This window comes from Pseudorca crassidens, chromosome 10 (assembly GCF_039906515.1).
Source record: "Pseudorca crassidens isolate mPseCra1 chromosome 10, mPseCra1.hap1, whole genome shotgun sequence".
Lineage (NCBI taxonomy): Eukaryota > Metazoa > Chordata > Mammalia > Artiodactyla > Delphinidae > Pseudorca > Pseudorca crassidens.
In genome coordinates, this window is record NC_090305.1 from 101,296,769 (window position 1) to 101,322,445 (window position 25,677).

The 25,677-nt window shown below is 51.0% G+C and overlaps 1 protein-coding gene across 3 annotated transcripts in view; it reads left to right on the top strand.

Annotated features, from left to right (window-relative positions):
* The window catches only part of SLC6A1 (solute carrier family 6 member 1), a 40,362-nt gene extending 18,317 nt beyond the window's left edge, over window positions 1–22,045 (top strand). Inside the window, exons 1-16 of one of the 3 annotated variants that reach the window (XM_067755463.1) lie at window positions 101–371; window positions 3,310–3,372; window positions 5,280–5,609; window positions 6,038–6,169; window positions 6,692–6,792; window positions 7,562–7,671; window positions 8,069–8,201; window positions 11,177–11,311; window positions 11,551–11,654; window positions 11,906–12,030; window positions 13,339–13,451; window positions 13,806–13,937; window positions 14,786–14,888; window positions 16,043–16,143; window positions 17,020–17,187; window positions 19,676–22,045. In XM_067755463.1, the coding sequence (XP_067611564.1) occupies window positions 5,372–5,609; window positions 6,038–6,169; window positions 6,692–6,792; window positions 7,562–7,671; window positions 8,069–8,201; window positions 11,177–11,311; window positions 11,551–11,654; window positions 11,906–12,030; window positions 13,339–13,451; window positions 13,806–13,937; window positions 14,786–14,888; window positions 16,043–16,143; window positions 17,020–17,187; window positions 19,676–19,780 (1,800 nt within the window). In that variant the 5' untranslated portion in view covers window positions 101–371; window positions 3,310–3,372; window positions 5,280–5,371 and the 3' untranslated portion in view covers window positions 19,781–22,045. Of the gene's footprint in view, window positions 1–100; window positions 372–3,309; window positions 3,373–5,279; window positions 5,610–6,037; window positions 6,170–6,691; window positions 6,793–7,561; window positions 7,672–8,068; window positions 8,202–11,176; window positions 11,312–11,550; window positions 11,655–11,905; window positions 12,031–13,338; window positions 13,452–13,805; window positions 13,938–14,785; window positions 14,889–16,042; window positions 16,144–17,019; window positions 17,188–19,675 lie in introns of those variants that run through there. The other 2 variants (XM_067755461.1, XM_067755462.1) reach the window with 2 other exon arrangements.
* The last annotated feature ends 3,632 nt before the right edge of the window (window positions 22,046–25,677 follow it).

The window sequence follows — 25,677 nt, forward strand, 5'->3', positions numbered from 1 at the left end:
CACATTAACTGTACCATTTAGAACGTTGCTTTGGTGGAGTTCAGTGAATGTTGGCACGTGAACGACTGGATTCTTGGTCTGCAGAATATTGCCACCTGACGAGGAAGAACGGGGAGACTCTGGAAGAAGTCCTTGGAAACATGCTTCAAATCTTGAGGTGGTGAGGCCTCTCCTTCCACCAGCTCCGCCAGCAGATAAAGGAGGAAGAGGAAAGAGAGGTGGGGCCTCCCTGCCACCGACCCGCAGAGCCATCCTCTGACCCCGAGCGGCGCCGGCACTGCAGAGCACAGGTGCCAGTTTCAGGAAAGAGAGAGTAACACTGGTGAAAAGGTTGCTTCTGCTTCAGAGATCATTAATTTTCTAGAAAGACAGTGGGTTCCCTTGCCATGAACATGCATGTGCCTGTGCTTTCTGTGTGCCGTTCTTCATGGGGGAGGGGGCGACAGGTGAACCAGCCACGTCAGGAACTAAAGTTACCTGAGCAGTGCGTGAATGAGGCCGCTTCCTGGAGCCGCTCTGGGTTAGCACCGGGTCCCAGGCTTTTTCACTAATGGGGGCCTTTTATCATTTTCCTCCCATCGCTGAGATGTTTTGGAATTTCTTTTCTTACCAGATTTTATTTACTACAGAACAATACTTTTTCTTATTAACCAAACACACAAAGCTACCACTGCTGGCTTCTGACTGGCCCAAGGTGATCAGCTAGACCGCTCTGAGCTGGTATAAAGACAGCCCAAAGCAAAGGGCTTGACATTTTTATTAGCTAGTATTCCCCATGATGACTAAAAGATTGATTTATATCTGGCTTCTGAAAATGCTGAAAGTCGCTCCAGGGCCTGAATAATAAGCCCTCAATAAATGTTAGCTGCTATTCTTATTACAGTTATGGTTGTTACATCATCATCATCTCTGTGGCCTTCTGGGAAGCTGAGAACAGGAGATTAAGAGCCACGATCCGTACACAGATGGCAGCAATCACAACGATGATAACGGCTGAAACTCCCTGCACCCTCGCTATGAGCCGGGTGTTCTTTCCCATGCTTTACAGGCATGTCTCATTTAATCTTCCCACAAGCCTTGGAGGGAGGCATTATTTTCCCCCCATTTTACAGATGAGGATCAAAGAGGTGACGTAATTCGCCCAACATAAGCGTCGGAGGGAGCGAAGGTCTGTCTGATTTAGGCCTGGGCTGGTCCTTGCAGGAAGGGCCTTCTCAGTCTGATTCCTCAAAGAAGCATCATTTATACTGATTCCTGGCTTTACATTCTTGATCCTGGACGTATGCTTATACGGCTCTTCATGGGGAAGTTGCAGACATTTGGCTGAATCTGTATACGTGCCCTAGTTCTGGAAATTGCACATATGTCTTCCTCGTTGTGAGTTCTCTGGAGCAGCCGCCCTCTTTGATCTCTCCGGAGGGCTTCAGTATACTCATGGAGAAGACGATGGAATAAACTTCCTGGTGACCCGGAGCTCTCCTCCTTCAGCCTTGAACGGTTCCCGCAAAGGATATACACACCCCGTTCCACCTGGTTCAACACGCCCTGCCATCTTTCTACCTCTCTCTCTGGCGTCAGATGACCCTGTGGCCCAGGGCACACACCAGTTTCCAAAGCCCAGTAGATTTTAGAGTTTGGTTTGATTTGAGTCTCCCTGAGAATCAACAAGTAAACCCAGAATGAAGCCCAGAAGTTGCTGTTCCTCCAGGACACAGTGGTGTGTGCAGAGATTCAGGATTGTAGCAGGAACCCCGGACCCAACCTGCAAAAATGGGGAATTTGTTTTACAACCATGGGGATGCTTTGCAAACTCCGAGAGCAGGAACGTAGCCAGTCTTAAGAAAGCCTGGAACCGCAGAGTAGAATGCCTTGAAGACCCTCTCTTTGTCCTTTGATCTCTGATTTCCTCCCTCCTCAGTACACCAACTCTCTCTGCTGCTCTGAGGACAAGGTGGGCAAAAGATGGCCGCCTCAGAGTTCCCAAGTCGCTGGAGAGACTGCCTTCTTTCTCGGCCCTGCGCCGGATTCCCAGGGAAGGAGGCTCGATTGACTTGCCGGGGTCAGGTGACCAGCCCTGGTGCAAAGTGGTTGGATCATTTTGAACAAATATGGAGGCTAGTACCTGTAAGTTTAAATTGTGGAGACAGTTAAGGGCATCATTGTCTTAACAGTTAATGGTTGACCCTTCCTCCCCCAAAAGAGGGGCTGCTTTAGCCTCTCCCCACTTTCCTGAGGCTGCTCTGTCCCCAAGATTCCCTGGTGGACATAGAATCGGCTGCCTCCTGCCATTCCTGATGTTAGGAAGCAGTCACCCCACCCGAGTCTGGAGTTCCCTCTGATGTTCCCCTGCTCAGGCCAGGATTTAGATGGGCATCTGAGACCATCCTTGAGAACAAGAAGCAGGGTTGGCGGTAAAGTTTGGATTATCCGAAGGTGGTCTGGTTCTCTGTGAACTCTAGGAAGAGACAGTGGAGTTTGGTAACGGGGACTGCATGTGGTGGGGGGATGAGTGCACAGCAAACAGGGTGCCCCCAGGTGGGGCAGAGCTGAGGGGAGGGGCTGCTGGGACAGGGCCAGGCCCACACCACACGTTGCTTTGGCTCAGCTCCTACAACTGAGAGCCCACTGGCCAGTGCTCACGTGCTCCGTTTGCTCTGAGGGTTCCATAAGTTTATTCTGGTATTTTAATTTTTTTAAAAAATGTGGAACATTATAGAAATCCAGAAAAGCACAAGGAAGAAAATACAACTCACTTAGAAACTACTCACTGTGAATGTCTTAGGGTATATCCTTCTGGTGTTTTAGGTTTTGATTTTTTTTTTAATGAACAGTTTTGGGGGGATGGGGCAAAAATGGGGTCACACTAAATGAACTGTTTTGAAACCTACGTTCTTCACTCTCTCCCATATTCGTACATGGTCTTTGGCAACACTTCTGCAAGTTTGGATGGAGGATGGAGAAAAATATCTGCTGCATTCATTGGCTCCCCACGGGGCCCTGCGGAGCTGCAGCCCCTCTCTTGATTTCTCTTTTCCTTCTGGTAAAGTTATGGAACGTCTTCCTCACATCACCCTCATGCCCACCCCCACTACTGTCCCGAGGGCAGCAAGCCCACTCCTGCACGTTCCCAGCGTCGGCGACTGGCATCTTGCTGTGTGCACATGCTGTGGTCACCCCTGCTGGGTGGCTCCATGGGGCCCGTCTGCAGCTCAGATGCTGGCAGGCTTCCTGCACCCCTGCTGCTCTCTGCCCAGGGCTGCTATCAGCCCGTCTGTCCGTTCAACGTCCCTCCTGTCCTCTGCTTTGCAGGCTCTCACCCAGGGGTTGCAGAGGGAGCTGCTCTGGAGCTGACCCAGCACAGAAAACCATCAGGTAACATCAACAACCAAAATCAAAACAACAATCTATGGAGTTCTTTTCTGAACCATTTGGGTGAAAAGCACCCTCACAGCCATTAAAGTTTATTTTGGCCATAATTCTACAAGCCAGATAGGATTCCCCCTCCCCATTTTATAGGTGGAAAAACTGAGGCCAGAGAAATCAAGAGTAGTACTTAGGGTCACTCTGCTGGTAAAAGGTGGACTGGAGATTTGAATCCAGGACAGGTCTGATCCAGTGTCATATGCTGTCTTCTACCCCATGCTGCCTCTGCAACTAAATAGGTAAGAAGGGTACAGAATGTAGGTAGAACATCTGGGGGAGACCGAGGGTCAGAGAGGTCATCCAAGCTGGTAGTCCTTCCTTGCCTGAGGGCTGGGCTGGGCTCCCGGCCTAAGAATCTCCTTTATCGGGATTTGTTAAAAGTATAGATCCGTTCATTGATGATGGACACTTAGGCTGTTTCCATCTCCTGGCTATTGTAAATAGAGCTGCAGTGAACACTTTGGTACATGACTCTTTTTGAATTATGGTTTTCTCAGGGTATATGCCCAGTAGTGGGATTGCTGGGTCACATGGTAGTTCTATTTGTGGCACATATATACAATGGAATATTACTCAGCCATAAAAAGAAATTGAGCTATTTGTGATGAGGTGGATGGACCTAGAGTCTGTCATACAGAGTGAAGTAAGTCAGAAAGAGAAAGACAAATACCGTATGCTAACACATATATATGGAATTTAAGAAAAAAAAATGTCATGAAGAACCTAGGGGTAAGACAGGAATAAAGACACAGACCTACTAGAGAATGGACTTGAGGATATGGAGGGGGGAAGGGTAAGCTGTGACAAAGCGAGAGAGTGGCATGGACATATATACACTACCAAACGTAAGGTAGATAGCTCGTGGGAAGCAGCCGCATAGCACAGGGAGATCAGCTCGGTGCTTTGTGACCACCTAGAGGGGTGGGATAGGGAGGGTGGGAGGGAGGGAGACGCAAGAGGGAAGAGATATGGGAACACATGTATATGTATAACTGATTCACTTTGTTACAAAGCAGAAACTAACACACCATTGTAAAGCAATTATACTCAGATAAAGATGTAAAAAAAAAAAAAGTATAGATGTGGGGCTGTCTCCTAGAGATTCTGATGTGGCACATCTGGGGAGGGACCTGGGGACCTGTGTCTTCGTAGAGCTTCCTAAATGACTTGGAAACACAGCCAGGCTTGGGGACTGCTGGTGAATTAGTAGCAGGTCCTCACTGTTTGCAGCCACTGGGTGCTCACTAAGTGAAGAACAACAGCCCGGTAAGGGGTCCACTACGATCATCCTCAAATTAAAAGATAGGGAGAGTGAGGCCCAGAGAGGTTAAGAAGCTTACTCAAAGTCACACAGCTCCGAAGTGGCAAAGAGGACTTTGATCATGATCAGAGTCTGTGCTCACATACCGCCTTCACCTACCGCTGCAGCCAGGAAACCTCCCTATTCAGCCTCACAGGAAAATCCTGCATTGCTTACCCTGCCTTGGCTATTACGGCCTCAGCGAATGGAAAATCTCCCAACTGCATCCTGGGAGGCAAAGGTGAAGTGCACATAATATTTCTGTTTGGAAATTTGGTTGCCTGGGGCTACTCTCTGACGTGGACACGTAACGGAGGGCACGTGACACAGATGGCCAGCGTTGGTGCTAGCCCAGGAGACGTCAAGACCACATTCTCACATGCTGACTTTGGAAGCAAAAGGCATCTTCCTTCCTCCTGGGGCAGGAGCTGGCAGGAAAAAGAGGGAGAGCCCTCTTCGTCCCTTGGTTTGTGGGTTATTTTGTTTTGTTATTTTGGGGCGACTCCAGTATCTTAACACCTTCAGTGCCTGTCACCCTATCCCTCTGTTCTTCTAGGGTGACCTTGAGCTGCAAAACTGCTGTCCACGTAGACCAGGGCTGACATCGCACGTCCGTCTGCCAGGACCCCTGCGTCCAAACTCCAAGACATGGCGACCAATGGCAGCAAGGTGGCCGATGGGCAGATCTCCACGGAGGTCAGCGAGGTCCCCGTGGCCAATGACAAGCCCAAAACGCTGGTGGTCAAGGTGCAGAAAAAGGCGGCAGACCTTCCAGACCGGGACACATGGAAGGGCCGCTTCGACTTCCTCATGTCCTGCGTGGGCTACGCCATCGGGCTGGGCAATGTCTGGAGGTTCCCATATCTCTGCGGGAAAAACGGTGGCGGTAGGTGCTGGCCTGGTGACCTCCTGCTGGGTCTGCACACCCCCCCCCCGACACACACACACACACACGGAGAGTGTCCTGCTTAGGCATTTTCTGGGGTGACCTTGGGGAAATGGGTCCCCTAAAGACTCCAATGGGAGTGCCAGGCCCCACTTCTGCTTCTTGTCCTTTTCCAAAGGATTCCCAAAGGGCAGTAGTCCTCTGTTAATGATGCCCGAAAGGTCCCGTCTTCATTCTGCAAAGTGCAGGGCATGGGTCTTGAGCAAAGGACGTCCTCGGGCCTCACTTTGGCTTCGGGTGCTGCTTTTAAGTCAGAATATAATGAAATCGTGGCAGGGACCCCAGAACGCCCCGCTGTGATGCTCTCTCTGACCGACCGGGTTTCTAAAAGCTCAAGGCCACGAGCATCTCTCTTCTCGACCCCGCAGGGGCCTTCCTGATCCCCTACTTCTTGACGCTCATCTTTGCGGGGGTCCCGCTCTTCCTGCTGGAGTGCTCCCTGGGCCAGTACACGTCCATCGGGGGCCTGGGGGTGTGGAAGCTGGCCCCCATGTTCAAGGGTGAGTGTGCAGAGTGGAGCTGTGGGTTGTGGTCGTGCTCCTGCCCACAGCTCTGGGCCCTGGACAGAGGGAGCTGTTGGGTCACGTCTGAGCAGCGGGGAGCCCTTGCAGGGGCCAGGTGACCCATGGCAATGCTGGTCAGAGGAGGACCCAGTCCAGAGGCCCCGCACGCACGTCAGCCTGCCCTGCCCCGTGAGCTCATTTCCCCGGCAGGGGCTGGGCGCGACATCCTCTGCTTCCTTGTTCAGTGCCTGATGGACACTCGGGTAGACATGTGCAGGGTCGTGCTTGCCTGGCAAGCCAAGGCCCCAGTCCGCCCTGCAACCAGCCTGTGCTGGGCCCCAGACGCAAGTCCTGGCTCCCTCACTTGCCATGTGTGTGTGACCTTAGCCAAGTCCCTGCTTCTCTCTAAGTTCCAGTGACACTGTAGATGTCCTGGAAAATGACAACGATGACAGGAGCTGGGATGGTTATGATTCTTACTGTATTAAATGAAGGTCGTGATGATGTGTCTGGTCCCAGGTGTGGGCCTTGCCGCTGCTGTGCTGTCGTTCTGGCTGAACATCTACTACATTGTCATCATCTCTTGGGCCATCTACTACCTGTACAATTCCTTCACCACAGTGAGTGGCCCCTTGGACCACCCGCCCCCCAGAAGGAGGCAGACCCAGACCCCACCCTCCCTCTACTGGGACCACCGTTCTGCCGACAGGGCCATTCCTCCGGGTGGTGGGCGTGGTTTGCCTTCAGCAGCCCTGTGTCCTCGTCCTAGCACCATTCGCCCATGTTATATAGACCCAGACAGCCTGGGTTCAAATCCTGACCCTAGTCTATACCAACTGTGCCGCTTCAGGAAAGGGACTTAACCTCTCTGAGCCACAGTGCCCTCATTTATAAAATGGGGCTTAAGGTAAAACTCACCTCACCTCATACGGTTGTGTGAGGATTAAGGAGTAATATGTGTAAAGTGCTTAGAACCATACCCAGCAAAGAACAAACACTGTAAGTGTTCACTGTTAACTTCATCGTGCACAGGCTCAGACGGGCACAGTTACTTACCCAAGGTCACGTAGCTGGGAAGTGGCCCCAGGGTGGACACAGGAGACCTTACGGTACAGCTCAGAGAGCTGGTTTTCAGAGTGAAAAGGCTGAGGTTCAGATTTCAGCCCTGACATGTAGGAGCTGTGTGGTCTTGAGCAAGTTGCTGCCCCTCTCTGATCTCTAAAATGGGGCTCACAACATGACCTGCACCTGGAGCTGTTGGGAATGGGAGGTGAGGTAATGGGTGTGAGCAGGCTCAGAGGACTGTGAGGATGTGCGGGATGTGCTGGGGCCACTGGGGCCAGCTCTTGGGGTCTTATGTGGTTTATCTGTGCCGCTGTGTCTTTGCAGACGCTGCCATGGAAACAGTGTGACAACCCCTGGAACACAGACCGCTGCTTCTCCAACTACAGCATCGTCAACACCAGCACCATGACCAGCGCCGTGGTGGAGTTCTGGGAGTGAGTGCGGGGCCATCCCTGGGGGCGGTGGCGTATCACTCAAGGCCAGTGAGAACAACAGCGAGCTTTCACTGCAAGATTTTAAGCAGGAAAGTGACGTGATCAGACATTAGAAGGGGCTGGAGTGGGGACAGAGCAGAAGTGAAGGGGGGTGGTCCTGCTGAGAGGCCTCTGCAGACATCCAGGTGAGCGGCCATGGTGGCAGAACTAAGTCACTGGCAGGTCCCTTGAGCAAACAGTACTTTCTCCCGATTAGTGTAAGGGACCCGTGGCCCCCACCCAGCTCTTGGAGCCCAGTGATCACAGCTGTCAGCACCATCACGCCCTGGGCGCCCCCGGGTCACTCCAGCCCCCACCAGCCCCACGTAACTTTGTCCTCCCTCTGATGTTCCACCAGGCGCAACATGCATCAGATGACAGACGGGCTGGATAAGCCAGGTCAAATCCGCTGGCCTTTGGCCATCACCCTGGCCATCGCCTGGATCCTTGTGTATTTCTGTATCTGGAAGGGTGTTGGCTGGACTGGAAAGGTAAGAGGTGTGCACAGTGGGGACCCAAGGGGGATGGGTCTACAAAGGGATCTCTGCTCTGGGTGAGGAGTCAATAGCTCCCAGGAACCCCATCCAGCTTTGACTTAAGCAGGTGCCTTCATCTCTCTGTGCCTCAGTTTCCTTTCCTGTAAAATAGGAATAAAAGGATTAAAGGAAATACTGCAAGTCATGCTGTTAGTGCAGTGCCAGGCTCATGGTGAATGCCTTGAGATCGAGATTCCCCTGGGCCGGACAGAACCATTGCAAAGCGGAGGGCAAATGTGGCTCCTGGACCATTTGACAAACCATCCCTGAGATCTACTCTGTTCCAAGCTTTGTTCTAGGTGCAGGTGATCCAGAGGTGAGCACAGTTACATCCCGGCCTTTGAGGAGGTAATAGAGATGGATTGGTTCGTGGTTAAATACTCAGGCCCTGTGTTCAAACGGTTCTGACCCATCTTGGCCATTTATGTGGCTGTGTGACCTGGAACAAATCGCTTTGCCGCTCTGAAACCCAGTGTCCTCTTCTGTAAAATAGGACCAATAACCGCTTATCCATTGGTTTGTTATGTGAATCAAATGAGCTGCTGATTTTGTGAAGAAATCAGAAGCTAGCAAGAGGAGTTGTTATTGTTTTTGTTTTTGGCAAAGGCAGAGCCGTGCCAAGCTGGGATGTCCAGCCTGGGGACACCTGGGGATTAAATTGCCAATCAGATCAGGGGTGAGGTGGGGACTGGCCTCACCCCCACCTCTTTCTGTTTTCAAGCCCCATCCCAGGAGTCTGGGGACAGAAGATGGCCAAGTCTCTCACTGGCCTGGACCGGAAGGAAACTCACAGGGCAAGGGTATTGTCTGAGGTCTTAGAGCAAGTAAGGGAAAGAAAGGAATTGAACTGAATCCGGCTCAGACAGGGAGGTCCAGACTGCCCAAGAAGCTGAATCGAGCAAAACAGAACCTTAGTGAATTACACACTTGGGCACGGACCCAGCTAACGAGAAGCTGCCCAACTGCGGTCAGGTGGGACCTTCGGATCCACCGGGTTCTCAGAACCAAGGCTGCTGTCAAACATCTCTGCTTTGTCCCTAGGCTAGGTGAGCAGGAGGAGGGCACAGGTGTCTCCCAGCCCAACTTCAGGCAGCGGAAGAATGTAGGGCCCAAGGGCTTTGGCGGAGACAGAGCTGAATTTGAATGTCAGTCCCCTGGGCCCTAGCTGTGTGCACTTGGGCAAGTCACTTCACTTTTCCGAGCCTCAGTTTCCTCATCTGCTAAATGGTCACAGTATTAGTGCCTTACAGGGTTGTCTCAAAGACTAAGTGAGATAATCAGTCTGCATGGAATGTAGAGCGTATGCCTAGCACACAGTCGGCACTCAATACATGATGTCTATTATAATTATTTGTGGGTTGTGGGTGGTACCTAAAGTTCCTGCTGCCTTAGGAGACCGACTACTTCTTGGGGACAGAGAGTAGAGCCCCTCGCACTGCATCTTTTGAGTGAGTCAACCAGTCTATCAATGAGCATTTACTGAGCTCCTACTGTATACCTGGCTCCATGCCAAAGACCCAGTGAAGAGCAAGACATAGATGACATGGATTAAGCATGTTGTATGTCCTCATACACCCAACCTGTCTGAGCAAAAAGGTTGATTGTACCCAGACAAGAAAAAGCTAGGTTCAGAGAGGATGAGAAATTGACCCAGTGTCACACAGCTTGTAGGTGACACAGATGGTTTTAAATCCCCTTTTCCTAATTCCAAGTACAGTGTTTTTTCTGCTGGATCGTGGCTGCCTTTCCTAAGCCTGAAGAGTCTCAGAGTCGTCAGGGAGATGAGACTAACCCAGAGAATAATTTATGCTGACCGGGAAGTAGGGGCACATCAGACTTGGAGGTACAGAGGTTACTGACCTTGAAAATTGCTCTTTCACACTGGTGAGCAAAGAAATGCCATTTCAGACAGTGACGTCAGTCTCTTGATTATCAATTTAAAGTAATTTGTAAGGTGATTATCCTCAGTGCTGGCCCCTTTGTGGGAAAGGCACTGTCTGTAGTACTGGACGAAGTTCAGTTTCTGGGAGGTAATTAGGCAATGTGGATCGAAAAGCCTTGAGAAGTTTATTCCTTTTTACTCAGTAAATCCACTTATAAGAATTTTTCTCGAGAATAGTATAATAATTTTGTAGACAAAGTTTTATCTACAGGGTGTCCGGTGTAGTAGTATTGAGACTCACATAAAATTGGAAATAACCTGAACGGATAACAGTAGGGGAAATTTTAAAAAGGGTGGTGGGACCTCCTGAGGGACTGTTTTGTATAATTAAAAATCACAGTGTATAAGACAGTAAAACAGCATTCAGTAAACGAAACAAGAAACAAAGCTGTACGTACTGTGTTTTTTAACTTTAAACATGTTAAATGAGAAGGCAAGTATATAATTTGCACCTCATTTGTCAGAAAATGTAATCATATATGCAAAGGAAAGTCTCAAAAGAGAATATTAAAATATTAACATCCATGCACTTATGTATTTGTCAGGCAGTTACTGAGTGTCTACTATATACCATGGACTGTTCTAGGCACTGGGAAAACAGAGAAGTGAACACGACAAGTCCTGTCCCTCATGTAACTTGTATTCTACGGGCTGTTGAAAGGAACTCTAATTTGTGTGTGTATTCATATGTAATTAAAAAATTTCCTTGTCACCACATATATTATTTGAATACTTTAAATAAAAATAAAAAAATAGGAAGGGTAGGGAAAAGGGAAAAAATGGGTGCTGAGCTGGTTGATTCAGACACCAAGGAGCAGCTTCAGAAAAGTGGTCAAGAGGAGCAGGTTAGGAATCCAGGAAGGCTTCCTGGAGGAAGATGAATTGGAACCAAGCCCAGAGCCACGACAGGTAGGGATATAGGTAAAGTGGTTAAGGAAAGCATGGGTGCGCTGGAAGGGGCGTAACCCTTTGCCCCCTTTCCTCCCAGGTGGTCTACTTCTCTGCCACGTATCCCTACATCATGCTGATCATCCTGTTCTTCCGCGGAGTGACGCTCCCCGGGGCCAAGGAGGGCATCCTCTTCTACATCACGCCCAACTTCCGCAAGCTGTCGGACTCTGAGGTGAGCGACCTCCCAACCTGGTCCTGGAGCGCCCCCCGCGGGGTTAAGAGCACATCTGGGTCCTGAGCCATCGTTTACCACCTTTAGGATAAGTTATGGCACCTCTCGGAGGGACCCGCGTATGTGAACTGGGGTTGCTGCCTGGTAGAGCTGGTTAGCACGTGTAAAAGGCCCTGGGGCGTTCCGGGCTATGATTATGACTTTGACGTTTTTTTTTTTTTTAATCATTCTGCCTATAGGTGTGGCTGGATGCGGCTACCCAGATCTTTTTCTCCTATGGGCTGGGCCTGGGATCCCTGATCGCTCTCGGCAGCTACAACTCTTTCCACAACAACGTCTACAGGTGCTTCCCCGCGGCCACGCCCCTCCGAGAGCACGCCCCTCCCTTGGCCTGTCAACTCCACCCATCTCTGAGCCAAAACCTTCTGGCCACTCCTTCCGGTTCCACCCCTTCCGGGGGAGGCGGGGGGAGGGGCACACCAGTAGCTCGGCTCACAGGTACCCTACTCCGCCTGGCCCCTTGATAACCACGGCCCGCTAGCTCACCTTCCCGCCAGCCCCACCCTTCCTGACCCCACCCCTCCCTCTCTGCAGGGACTCCATCATCGTCTGCTGCATCAATTCCTGCACCAGCATGTTCGCAGGATTTGTTATCTTCTCCATCGTGGGCTTCATGGCCCATGTCACCAAGAGGTCCATTGCTGATGTGGCGGCCTCAGGTCAGCACCGCACTGGGGAGGGCTGGGGGGAGGGGCTAACCCCGCGGACTTTGTACATCTTCATCGCTGTCACCGTCATCACCACCGTGGCTCGCTGGCGTTGAGTGTCCCTACCTGCCGCAGTGCCCTGAGCATTTACATGGACAGTGTCCCTGAATCTTCCCAACACTATGGGGTCAGTGCTCTTGTTATTCTCATCTCATAGGTGAGGAAACCGAGACTCACCAAGGTCACCTACCCAAATTAACAGAGCTCAAAGGTGGTAGGACTGGAGTTGACCCCAGACCTGGCTGGTTGCAAAGCCAGGCCATTCTGGCACCTCCAGCACGATCCTGGACATCTGGGGGGAGCAGACCTACTCTTGTCCCCTGGGATATCAACTTCGGTCCAACCCAGACACCTTCACCATCGTGACTCAAAGCGCCCGCATCGGTGGTTTTGTCCCAGTTCCAAAAAGGTTCTCACCGACTGGGCTGTGCCCACTCTGCTCTCCACACAGTCATCCATGCCACAGGGTCCAAGGACAGCCCCAGACACACCCCCTTCCCTGCTCAAACGCGGGGGACCCGCTGTGTGCTCAGCAGAGGCTCAGGGAGGCAATGTGACCTGTCCCTTCTCTGTCGTGGGGAGCTGGGCGTGTCGTGTGGAAAGGAACATTCCCCTCCAAGGGCTTGCTCTCCCCTGCACAGGCAGCGCAGCATCTCATTTCTCTGGAACTTCCCAGCCAACCCCCTTTCCAGAGCCAGACCCCAGAGGGGTTACAGTCTGTTTCTTTCTTCCACGGTTTTCCCTGATCTCCTGGATACCCACCCCCAGACACTCACAGGGTCCCAAACTCCTCAAGCCTTCTCCTACCCTGTTCTCCCATCGTAGCAAAGGGTTCCAGTGTCTAGTGCCCAGGCCAGGCCCCCAGCATCATCCTGGACCCTTCCTTTGTCTTCCCTCCCCTTCCCTCACAAACCAACCAAAACCAGGGCCTGCCCACTCTGCCTCCTGAGTATCTCTCCATCCGGCCCCCTGTCTGCACCTGCACTGTCCCCAGTCCCCACCGCTGGCCAGGTCACTGCAGTCCCTCCTCTTATCTCACTGGTCCCCTTGCCTCTGGACCCAACTCTGTAGCCTCCTGCCTCCCCCTTCCTCAGCCCCTCCCCCCAACTGTTTCCTTGTCTGGAAAGGGAGGCTGATAACACTCACTGAAACGTTTCCTCTGAAGATGAGATGAAATAAAGCTCAGGAAGTGGGTGCGCTGGGGATGCCGCAGGGGCTCAGCGCCTTGTATTTTTTCCTCTTCTGCCCTTCCTGCCACAGGCCCTGGGCTGGCGTTCCTGGCATATCCGGAGGCGGTGACACAGCTGCCCATCTCTCCCCTCTGGGCCATCCTCTTCTTCTCCATGCTGCTCATGCTGGGCATTGACAGCCAGGTGAGGTTACCCTCCCTGGCGCCTTGAGGAGCCCCCACCCAGCCTCACTGGTCCAGGACCAAGCAGGGAGAGGAGCCCATTGTCTTAGGCCCCCTAGAAGCTGGCCAAGAGTTTCAAACCCTCGGGATGTTCTACCACATGACACTTCAGGGATCAGCTCAGCTACCTTCTGCATTTTCCAGATGGGGAAACTGAGGCCCAGGGGGAAGGGATTCTCCTGAGGTCACAGAGGGAGGCAGAGGGAGAGTCAGGCCTGGAACCCAGGGTTCCCCTGGCCCTGCCGTCCCCACAGGGTGAGGCTTTGGGTGGGTGGGGCTGGGGCTGCCTGGGGTGGCTGACCTCCGCCCCCCGCAGTTCTGCACCGTGGAAGGCTTCATCACTGCCCTGGTGGATGAGTACCCCAGGCTGCTCCGCAACCGCAGGGAGCTCTTCATTGCCGCCGTCTGCATCGTCTCCTACCTGATCGGCCTGTCTAACATCACCCAGGTGAGCGCGTCAGCACCTGGCACACCTCTGCTGCTGCCTGCCGGGGGCCACTCCCAGGCCCTCTATGCCCCAGCCTTGTCCCATCCCACCTTTCATTTTGGTGGACAAGACTGACATGCAAATTAGATCATTAAATGCCATGAAGAACAGAGGATAGTGGGACAGAGAATGAACAGCAGGGGTGGGAAGGACGGTGCCTTGGACAGAGTAGTCAGGGCAGTCCCTCTGAGGAAGTGACATTTCAGCTGAAACTCACATGGCAAGGAAGAGTCAGCCAGGGGAAGATCTAGCTAGGGGAGGAAAGCACAGCAGGTGCAAAGGCCCTGGGGTGGGAATGGGCTTGGCAAGCTTGAGGGACAGAAAGAAGGCCAGCGTGGTAGCGACAGAGGGAGTGGGGGAGTAGGTAGTGGATGCAGAGCCAGATCATGCAGGACCTTCCAGGGTGGGCATTTGGATTTTATTTTATTTTATTTTACTTTATATCTCTTTACATTTTATATATTACATTACAGTCTTACTTAAACTATGGAAGAGCTTCTGGAGAGAGACATGACTGGTTTAACATTGTGAATAGATGGCTCAGATGACCAGCTCCTCTTTCTGCCCTCCAGCCCTCCCAGAAATGGGACATCTCCCTCCGCCACCTGGGCATTTTCTTCCCATTCCCCAGAGTCCATGCCCACATCCTTGCAGGGTCGCAAAGACCTCTGTGCTTCCTCTCATCTACCCTCAAGCCTTCTTGATGCAGTGTAGCCTAATCCCAACCCACACAGCCTGTGTTGACCAGGAACTGAATGCAGTGGTCCCCCGGGGAGGTGGACCCTCTCTCAGCTCTTTTGCTTTCGCAGGGGGGCATTTACGTCTTCAAACTCTTTGATTACTACTCCGCCAGTGGCATGAGCCTGCTGTTCCTCGTGTTCTTTGAATGCGTCTCCATTTCCTGGTTTTATGGTAAGCACCAACCCCGCCTCCCTCCCTCCCTCGTTCATTTGTTCATTCATTCATTCATCCCTTTCTTCAGTCGTCATTCAGTAAATACGACTTGAGCACCAGGCCCTCTCCATACATTAATTTATTCGGTCCTCACTGCAGTTCGATGAAGTTAGCACAGGACGTCCCATGTTTAGAAGATACCATAAGAAGAAGAGTTAAATAAACTCATTTAAAATGGGAGTCAAAATTTCTTCATAAATTTTGCCATAAAAGACCTCTTTGAGATTTTATCGAGAAAAAGGAAACTGAAACTATAAAAAAGTTCTAAAGTTAAATATTTTTAAAAGCTCGGCTATAATTAAAAGTATGCACTATCTTAGAATGTAGGACATGATGATTTTTATTTGTTGATTTTGTGGGCTAAGTTTCCTGACCCAACTGCGTGATAGTGAAAAGGCTGTCCTTCCGGGCACTTTGGTTGTCACAGCAAGATGATGTTTTTGGAAGAAGTGTTCTCCAGAGTCCCTCTGGGTCCTTGGTATTCTGTGTATGTTGTTTGTAGTCCTGCCACCTCACCCTTCCTCATCATTTTCTTCTTGCTTTCTAACTGGTCTAGCACTGTCAGGTCCTCACTGTCAGTGACTTTGCTGATGATCTGAGCAGTGCCCAGTGCCCAGTGTCACTCTCATGAACTTCAGGACATCTGCAGTGGGTTTTTTTGTTTTGTTTTTTTTGCAAGATTGGCAGTTCTTCTTTGCAATTTGCAATCCATCACCAGTTGCTTATGCATCAGATCAGCAGGGAAAACCACCCCTGCCCAGCAAAGCTTTGAAGGAATGGCTGGGAGAGATGTTGGGTGGGAGGGACACTGAGAGTGACGGGGATGCTCTTTGTAAGTACATCCTTTTGTTGGTGGATGTTTTCACATTCAGGTGACTTGCTCTCCCATACAACTCGTTTGCTGGGGGATTTGGTTATTGAATCCTTAGCTAATAAGGACCCCCACCCCCACCCCAGAGCATTAGCCCCATGTTACAGATGAGGAAACTGAGGCTCAGAGAGGTTAGGTGACTTGCCCGTGGTCACACTGTGACAAAACAGCAGGTCGGGGCCTTGAACCTGCAGTCCCCATGGCTCGCCCATCCCTCCTGCTCTTGCTCCAATTGTCACAGGTGTCAACCGATTCTATGACAACATCCAAGAGATGGTTGGCTCCAGGCCCTGCATCTGGTGGAAGCTCTGCTGGTCCTTCTTCACCCCCATCATTGTGGCGGTAAGGGCAGGACCAGACCGGGCCCTGGGGTGACTCAGGTCCAGAGAGACACTTCTGGAGCCAAAGGCAGGGGGAAGAGACCCACAGACCTCTGTTCCCTAGGAATACTATTCTCTCATTTGTGCTGAGCATCTACTCTGTGCCCTGCATGGTACCAGACACGCTGCAGCATCCTCAAACATCAGCACAGTAGGCGTTATTGCCCCACTTGACTGCTGTCGGTACTGGGGCTCACCAGCCAGCATCACCCAGTGGGCTGGTGCTGCACTCAAACCTGATTCTGAAGCCAAACCAGTCACTCGGGGAGCCCTCTTATCCTCAGCATCCCTCGTTCCCTCCTGCAAGGGGAAGCCGAGGCACGAGCAGGCCTGGGAGGGGCTGCCCAGGTCCTTGCAGTGAGGCTGGGCCACTGCATATGTTGTGTCCTGCACAGGGACACTCAGCCAATGGCCGACTCGGGGCGACCTCCCACCCTTGTTCTGCTTGACAAACTGGTTAACCTGGAGGAGGGGATGCCCTTTTCTGTTGGTCCTCCCGGAGAAGCTACCTTTTGCTATTGGTCCTTCCAGAGGGGGCACCTTCTTAGTATTGACTTTCCCAAAAGGGATGCCCTTTTCTATTGGTTGCCACCGAGAAGGCACCTTTTTCTGTTGGTCCTCCCGGAAGCAGTGGCTTCTTCTGTTATACACAAAGGCACCTTATGTCCTAGCAGTGGCCTTGGGTGCAGGATTCCCAAGATGCTGGGCCCTTGTGAGGGTCAGCCCCAGGGCAGGGGTAGAGGGCAGAGGACCTATCAGCTGCAGGGTCTAGGGAGGGGCCTTGGCAGTCCAGCCTGGGTGACTGCCTGCCTCCCTCCTCTTTCCTGTCCCTCCCCAGGGTGTGTTCATTTTCAGTGCTGTGCAGATGACCCCTCTCACCATGGGAAGCTACGTTTTTCCCAAGTGGGGCCAGGGTGTGGGCTGGCTCATGGCCCTGTCTTCCATGGTCCTCATCCCGGGGTACATGGCCTACATGTTCCTCACCTTAAAGGGCTCCCTGAAGCAGGTAAGTCCCTTCTTCACCCTTCTTGTCGCTGGGCCCCTTCCCCACTCTGTTGGGCACCACGCCTACACTCATGGAGCACAGTCTATTTGGGGAGACAGACAACTTGATAGCCAGTGAAAGTAGAGTGTCAGAGGTCACGATTGGGGTGAACCAGGGAGACATCCTCCTGCATTATGGAGGGTTAGAGAAGGCTTCCTAAAGAGGGGACAGCAAAGAAGAGAACTAAGGACTATCCAGACTTAAAAGTAGAAGCAGGGGGGAAAAAAAAGATACAAATGAAGTTATTTACAGAACAGATGTAGACTTACAGGCATAGAAAACAAACTTATGGTTACCAAAGGGAGATAAATTAGGAGGTTGAGATTAACATATACACACTACTGGGCTTCCCTGGTGGCGCAGTGATTGAGAGTCCACCTGCCGATGCAGGGGACACGGGTTCGTGCCCCGGTCCGGGAGGATCCCACGTGCCGCGGAGCGGCTGGGCCCGTGAGCCATGGCCTCTGAGCCTGCGCGTCCGGAGCCTGTGCTCCGCAATGGGAGAGGCCACAACAGTGAGAGGCCTGCATACCGCAAAAAAATCAACAACAACAACAAAAAAAACCATATACCCACTACTATATATAAAATAGATAAACAACAAGGACATAGTATGACACAGGGAACTATACTTAATATTTTGTAATAACCTATAAGGAAGAAGAATTTGAAAAAGGATGTGTATATACATATATATATATACACATATATATAAAACCAAATCACTGTGCTGTACACATGAAGCTAACATAAAATCAACTCTACTTCAATTTTTTAAAAAATAAATAAATAATAAAAGTAGAAGCAGAGAGAAGTCCCAGGGGTATAAACTGATCAGTGAGGCTGGAGGGTAGAGTGGGGAGGGGTGCAGGGAGGTGATAAGACATGAGGCTGGGAATGTAAGAAGGTTGGACCAGATGATGAAGGGCTTTGAAAATGAGGACAAGAACTTTGGACTTTATCCTGAGTTTATCCAGTGGCAAATGGGGAGCCATTGAGGTTTCAGAGCAGGTAAGGGTGGGATCAGATGTGTTAAGAGCTTAACTCTAGACCTCACGTAAGGCACGCTGCCCCCAGCAGGGACCCACTGGCATATGTGAGGTCCACGTCAGCTCTTTGTTAAATTATATTGAATTCTTGAGTGAAACAAGGCAGTGCTGGAGGTCCAGGTGCTGAGACATTGATGAAGTAAGTGTAGCCCGGGGAGATTTCACTGAGGAGGTGGAAGGCCACAGCTGGGAGGACCTAGATCTGTGCCTCTCAGCCTTATTGCCCACCAAGATGTCCCTGCCAGACACACTCAGAGCCAGAATGAGGGTCTGTAAGGTCTGCATCATAGGGGTGGCGTGTTGTGCGCAGCCCCTGGAGTTGCTGGGCCAGCCTCCTCCCTTCACAGAAAGAGCACATGAGGTGCCGGGTGGGGAAACTGCTTCCCCATCCCTTGCAGTCAGGTATTAGCAGAGCTGGGGCCTTACAGCCCTTTCTTCCAACTCCAGGTCCAACACTTTTGTTTACCATGATTCGCTGCTGTGTCTCAAAAGGTAGTCAGGTCTGAGAGTGGCAGAGAGGCAGAAGGGGTGCATTTGTGGAAGGGAGCACAGCCTGTGCAAAGGCCCAGCGGTGGGAAAGGGAAGACTCGTCTGAGGACAGTGCTGATGGGGCAGGATGGCAGGGCGGGTGTGCAGAGAAGGTGGGGAGGTTGCACCCCTTTAGCAAACATGCATTGAGCACCTGCTATGTGCCAGACACTATTGTCAGTGCTGGGGACACAGCCATGAGCAAAATCCTACCCTCATGGACCTTACATTCTGAGAGAGGAAGATCAGCAATTAACAAAATAAAGTCACATTTGATGGGGATGAGGAATATGGAGAAAGAGGGTGTAGGGGGTGCTGGGCAAGGCCTCGCTGAGGAGATAACGCTGAGCCAAGACCTAAGGAGACAGAGACTGAGCTGTGTCACTGTCTGAAAGGGGTGTCCCTGGAGAGGGTCCGGCAAGTGCAAAGGCCCTGGGGCAGGTGCTTGCTTGGTGCTTGTGAGGAGGCCAGTGTGGCTGCAGTGTAGAGAGCAAGGGGCTGAGGGGAGAACACTGAGGTCTGCAGTGATGGGCGCCAGATCCTGTGGGGCCGTGTAGGACTTTGGTGAAATGGGAGCCCTCGTGGGGTCCTGAGGAGCAGAGGGATGTGATCCCCCTCTGGCTGGGGTGTTGAGAGTAGAATGAAGGGGATGAGGGGCAGGAATGGAAGTGGAGGGCTGGGGGCAGTTACTGCAGGGACCCAAGTGAGAGGGAGTGGGTGTGGCCCAGCGGAGCTTTGGAAGGTGTGCAGGAGGGGGCTGGCACCTGGGAGCACCTCGCAGGCAGAACAAACAGGGGAGACTTGAGAAGAGGGTGGGCCAACGAGAGGCCAGCCCCTCTCCCTCCCAGCCTGAATCCTCCCGCTGTCCACAGCGCATCCAGGTCATGATCCAGCCCAGCGAAGACATTGTCCGCCCCGAGAATGGCCCAGAGCAGCCGCAGGCCAGCGGCTCCGCCAGCAAAGAGGCCTACATCTAGGGGTGCAGGGCGGCTCGCCCACCCACACTCTCACCCCGACCCTGGCTGTACACGACCACCACTTGATGTCTGAAGATACCGTCTATCTCAACCTACCTCGAGTGGCGAGTCCAGACACCATCACCATGCAAAGAGAGGGAGGTGGGGACAGTCACACCCCCGTGGGCCCCGCCGTGGGCAAAGAAGATGCCCGATGGCTCCAGCACCTGCGGGCTGGTGACCTTTTTAATCTGGGCCCCATCAGCATCAAGCAGTCGGCCTGTGTGACCGCTGTGATAGATCATTTTTATCCCGCCAGCGAGTGTGATGCGGAGAGGCCGCGCACTCCTGGCTTTTAGTTGTATTCCTGACTGTTCTCTTACTGCCGAAACCCATGACTGTTATCTCGGACTTGGCAGGAGTTCGGTTCCGTCGGAACACTGCTCTGTGCACATGAAAAGGGCATTTTGTATAATGGACATTTCCAGGGAGAGCTCACTCTTAAGAGCAGAGAGCCAGCAGAGCTCTTTCATTTTTTGGTTTTCTCCTTCCCGAGGCAGCTTGACAACCCCCAGCCCCTTCGGTATTCCCAGAACTGCTTTCTCAAGCACTCCGCCCAGTGTCCTGTTTCCCTGCCGCCCGGCGGAATGAGCATCTGTGCACTAAGCTTTCCTGGCCCCCCCGCCCCCCGCTTCTCACCACGCCATTCTGCTTGCGCCTGGCCCAACAGCGATCGTTCCCGATGGGCGCTGCTCCTCGGAAAACTGCCACAAGCACAACTGATTTTTTTAATCACCATTCCGGGGACCTCAGATCCCGCTGGGGAAATTCCCTAATCAGGAGCCCCAGTTTCTCCTAGGCTGCCCGGCTTTGCAGAGCACAGAACAGTTGCAGAGGAAATCAGAGTGAGGCTCTGTCCTTGAGGCAAAGTGGATCCAGCGATCTTTCTGTCTCCTTCTTAAAACGTCTCCCTCACTGCAACCCCAGTCAAGGCTGCTGCCCTCTCCCCTTCCCTGAAGTCCCCCAGTGAGAATCTCCTCACTGCCACTAAGATCTGCCAGCCCAGTAAATGAGGAGCTAGTGTTAATCCAGACCTGCCCCGCCAAGTGCTTCCGAGATTAAAGCTGCTTCGTTGGGAAGTAGTATTTGTTCCGTTCCAGAACTGGGCTCCACAGTGGTGGCAGCAAATCGGGTGAAGACAGTTTCTTGCAAGCTCCAGCAACTCAGCGCTTCTCATTTGCCAGGAACATGGGTTCCCATGTAGCAAATCGTATGTTGTGCCCTGTACTCCTTAGCTAGTTAACTCACGAGTTGTGTTTTACGCCTAATCCTTAATAACTATGGTAAATAACTGTGACTGTGGGTTTTTTAATCTGTCATCCTCGTCCAAAAGTGACCAGCATACCAGTTCTTGCAATAAGGTATTACCCTCAGAATATTAAGCACATTCTTGTAGAGAAAAAACAAAAAGTCTGCGTACACATATAAATGCACACATATGTACATTCATCCTCATGCTTGGTACATAGGGTCTCATTTGATATTGTGTAGGAAATCTAAAAGCTTTTCCTGAAGTCATCTGTAAAATAGTCTCATTACTAAGGCATCCCAAATGCCAACTGGTGAATCCAGGATCAAAATGCATATGTATTGTTAAATTATAGGGTTTAGAACAAAAGGAACCCTTCACTGTGTCTCATGGTCCCAGCCCCCATCCTTTGTGTGAATTCCTTTAGAATAAGGGCAGGAAGACTTCTAACTTTCTCTTTGTTCTTCATTCTGAAACTAAGAACAAGTCTTTCGAAGACAAATGCAGCGTATTTAATGTTTGTAATCAAATCTAAGTGAGATGTTTGGCAAGAAATCCCTTAACTGATTTCCATCCAAACCTACTTATATAGCACAATATTATGTGTCGTACAATTACTGTGAGAACTGTGAATATGTGTAACTTTTTTTAGTATTTGCCCTGGGGAGGGAAAGATATTGTATTATCATATATGCTTTTTTTTGCAATAAGGATTTATTCTCAGAACACCAAGTAAATCTATCTCTATATTAAAAAATATATGTAATATATACATATTCAAACTATATACAGAGCCTGTTTTAAAAAATATTACAGTATTATTTAGTAAAATTATCTGTTCTATGGACCAAATGTAAAATATTTATACATGAAGATGCATTTTAAATGTCTATAAATGGTGTTATAACTAGAGCACGGGCGTTATGTACGTTTCTAAGAATATAGAGGAAAAATAATAAAGGTTCTATGATATACAATGTCAGACCTTCAGTTCTTTGGGGTGGGGGTCACAAATAGCCTCTTTCATCAAAACAGCGAGAGATACACAGAAAACATTTTTCCCCAACAGAGAGAGATTTGGGCTCAAAATCCAGGGACATGGAACTGGACTTCCCCAGAAGTCTTGGAATGAGTGGATAGAAAATGATTCTGAGCCACAGAAGGGAGGTGCTTTCACTGTTCTAAGAAACTTAAATGTGGTCAACTAAATGAAGGTCTAAAACTAGGATAATAGGAGCACATTAAGTTAACAACATTCATTCCCTCGTGATTCATTCCTCAAAATATTTAATTTTAAAATCTTATTTAAAATTTGAATTCTACAGAGAAGTTGTAAGAAAGGTTCAACAGTCACCCAGGTTCACCAGTTTTTGACACGTTGCCACCTTAAGTCTGTCTGTCAAGGTTCAGTCTGGGAAGCAGGACCACTCTGAGTATTATGGAATAAGGTGTTTATTAGAGGAACAAGCCTTATCCAGTTGTGGGAGAAGGTAGGAAGTAACGGTCTGAGAGAGTTGGGAGATCAGAGGAAAGTCACTAACCAGGTGAGCAGGAGAGGTAGGAGTGGGCCTGGTACACATCAATGCTCAGATGGGCCCATTCTGAAGACCAGCTTTGTGAGTGCCCATGATAGCGCCAGCAGATTACTCCCCTCTCGGTCCTGGCAAACCATCCCTTTCATGGTCCTCCGTAGACCCTCCCCCGGGACACGCCTCAGGCTCACTGAGCTGTTGTGGGGCTGCTTGGGGGAGCTGCCCCGTGGGCGGTTGGCCGTGGGGATGGTCACAACAGTGATGATGATAACAGATCCATTGTGGTTCCACTAAGCAGCAGGCCCTGCACCAACTCCTCCCAAGCATTTTCTCAGCTGACCCTCAGGACACCCCCATGATGTGTCGGTGCTCTCACGCTCATGCCCTGGCCTCACCCCTGCTCTGGCTCCCTTCTCGTTTCCGTTTTTTGTGCGCACCAGCTCCGATATCCACCACCTCCACTCTGTGCCACAAACGTGGCTATTACCTTTTATAATGGGAAATACATAACAAATGGTATTTAACAAGAAAACCCACAAAGCCACGTGGGCTTGCCAGTGTGGAGGCGGACAATTTACTGACAAGAACATCTCATCATGATGCACATACATTTAAGGACTGAATATTTTGCTCTTGAAGGAAAGTCTTCTTGTGCTAAAATAAATGCTAATGGGGACATGGAGCGGGGAGCCCAGCCATGATGAAGACGATAACATCATAACACTGATCAAGGAGAAATCAGGGGCTCCGGAGACCTGCTTGCTGGAGGTGTCCCCTGATGTTTTCAAGGGGATTTGTTGGTGTTTTCCTTGAGGTTTGGGTCCGCTCAGGTCTGAAAGAAGAAGACACCAAAGACAGAGCTAGAAGTGCAAGAGATCTGAAGGGGGAGGTAAATGTCTTTAAATGGTACAGGGGAGAAAGGACAGGAGCCAGCAGGGAAACACTCGGGCACCTGTGCCAGGAGAGAGAGAAGGAAGGAGGCTTGAGTAGGAAGAGCCTCAGACTATGGGGCAGGGCTGGGATGGTGTCAGCCAGACCAAAGGACAGCCCCAGTGCCACGGCTGTCATGAAAGGAGCCCCACATGGAGGACTGCCCAGGCCACAGCACCTCCACCATGCTGGGTCCTGACTGGGCTGCCAGGGGAAGGTGGACTTGTGCAAATGCTACAGCCGCAGCTGGAGACCGCTAGCCAGCTGCACTCCCCTCAGCAGTTCTCCAGGAGTGCAGGGACAAGGAAAGGATGTCTACATTTCTGAAGGCCTTCTACCTGCCCAGCACTTTCTCCTGGAATGCTGTTTACTCCCCACCACCAACCTGCAAAAAGGGGCAGGCTATTATTTCCATTTATAGATGAGTATGCTAAGGCTCAGAGAGGGACAGCAACTCCCCCAAGGCCACACAGCTCTAAGTCACAGGACTGGACACCACAGCAGTCTACTTGGGCAGACAAATGCACAAGGCACCGGCCCCATCTCAAACTTTCTGATGCAGGAAGTCGTTCTGATGCAGGAAGCCCGCAGGTGCTGGAGCCATCAGGCAGGGGCTCAGGAATTGCCTTCTAAAAAGCACTCCAAGCCTTTCTGATGGAGAAAGTTGGTAGCCAATCACATCAAGAAACATTGTTTAAAAGAATCTAGGAACCCAAATTGAGGGACGTTTTACAAAACAACCGATCTATGCTCTTAAAAAAATGTCAAGGTCATAAAAGACAAAATGGAGGAGTTTCAGATGAAGGAGATATGACAACTGAATGCAATGCCTGATCCTGAATTAGACACTGGGCCAGAGGAAAAAAAATTTTTTTCTTTTGCTATAAAGGGCATTAGTGGAACACTAGGTGAGATTTGAATAAGATATGTAGATTAGATAATAATATTTTATCAGTGTTAATTTCCTGATTTTGATCAATGCATTGTGGATACGTAAGAGAGTGTCCTTGCTTTTAGGAAATATTCAGGGGTGAAGGAATATCTTGTCTACAATTTATTCTCAAATGATTGAGGAAAAATAATTTACACATATGTGGTATGTGTATGTGTGTGTTGTATGTGTCGAGTGGGAGAGTGATGAAACAGGCAAATGTGGAGAAATAACACCTGAGGAATCTGCGTGAAGGTTGTACAGAAACTCTTTATACTAGTTTTGCAACTTCTAAGTGTGAAATTATTCAAACAATCTAGGAAGGGCCTGGGTGTCACCTTCATTTGATTAGCGCTGTACAGGGCTGTGGGGATGGGGGTTCCTGCCGGGGTGAGGGGGGCGGAGAGATGGACACAGTCTTTGGTTTGGACCAGGACCACTCCTCACTCATGCACTCCCATGGCTGTAATTGCCCCTCTTCTCCTGGAAAGCCTTCAGGTCTCAGCCCAGAAGTCACCTCCTTGGATCCTACCAGGCTCACCACCTCCTAGGCTGCGTGGGGGGCCCCTCGCTTCCGTCAGAGCTGCGGGGCAGGGTCCTCCCCTCTCTGCTCACGCACTGTCTCCCCACCGGCCCACGAACCTCTGCAGGCCGGAGGGGAGTGGCTGTGTCTCATGGGTCTTTGGGTCCCTAGTCCTGGCATGAAGTTTATCACACGCCAGTGCTCAAAAGAGATCCGCTTTTGGTTTCTGATTCCTGAAATACAGCATTTCACAATACACACTAGCTAATTAAGCCCTGCCTAGCCTCTATCTCATTAATACCCACAAAACCTATAAGGTACTGACCCTTTGGAGTCGGGCCCCAACAAGGGTCCTCCTGCCTGGTGTTGTTCAAGCCAATAGAACAAGACCCAGTTCAGCTCATAAGCAGAAGAAAGCTTTCTTCTTTGACCAAAGCCTGGAGAGGTACGAGCTCGCTCTAGGGCGCGTGGAGAGGTGCGAGCTCGCTCTAGTGCGCGTGCTCTTCCCGACAGACCGTGGGCGGGGCTGCTGCGTAGGGATCTCCTGGGCGGGGCAGGGGAGGAGGCGGAGTTCTCACGGGGCTCTCGGCTCCAGGTCGCAGTGTGGAGCGCAGTGCCTCTGCACACAGCCCGCAAGCGGAGGTGTCGGCGCCGCCATTTTGTACCAGTAACTCTTCTCTGACGAAGTGTCTG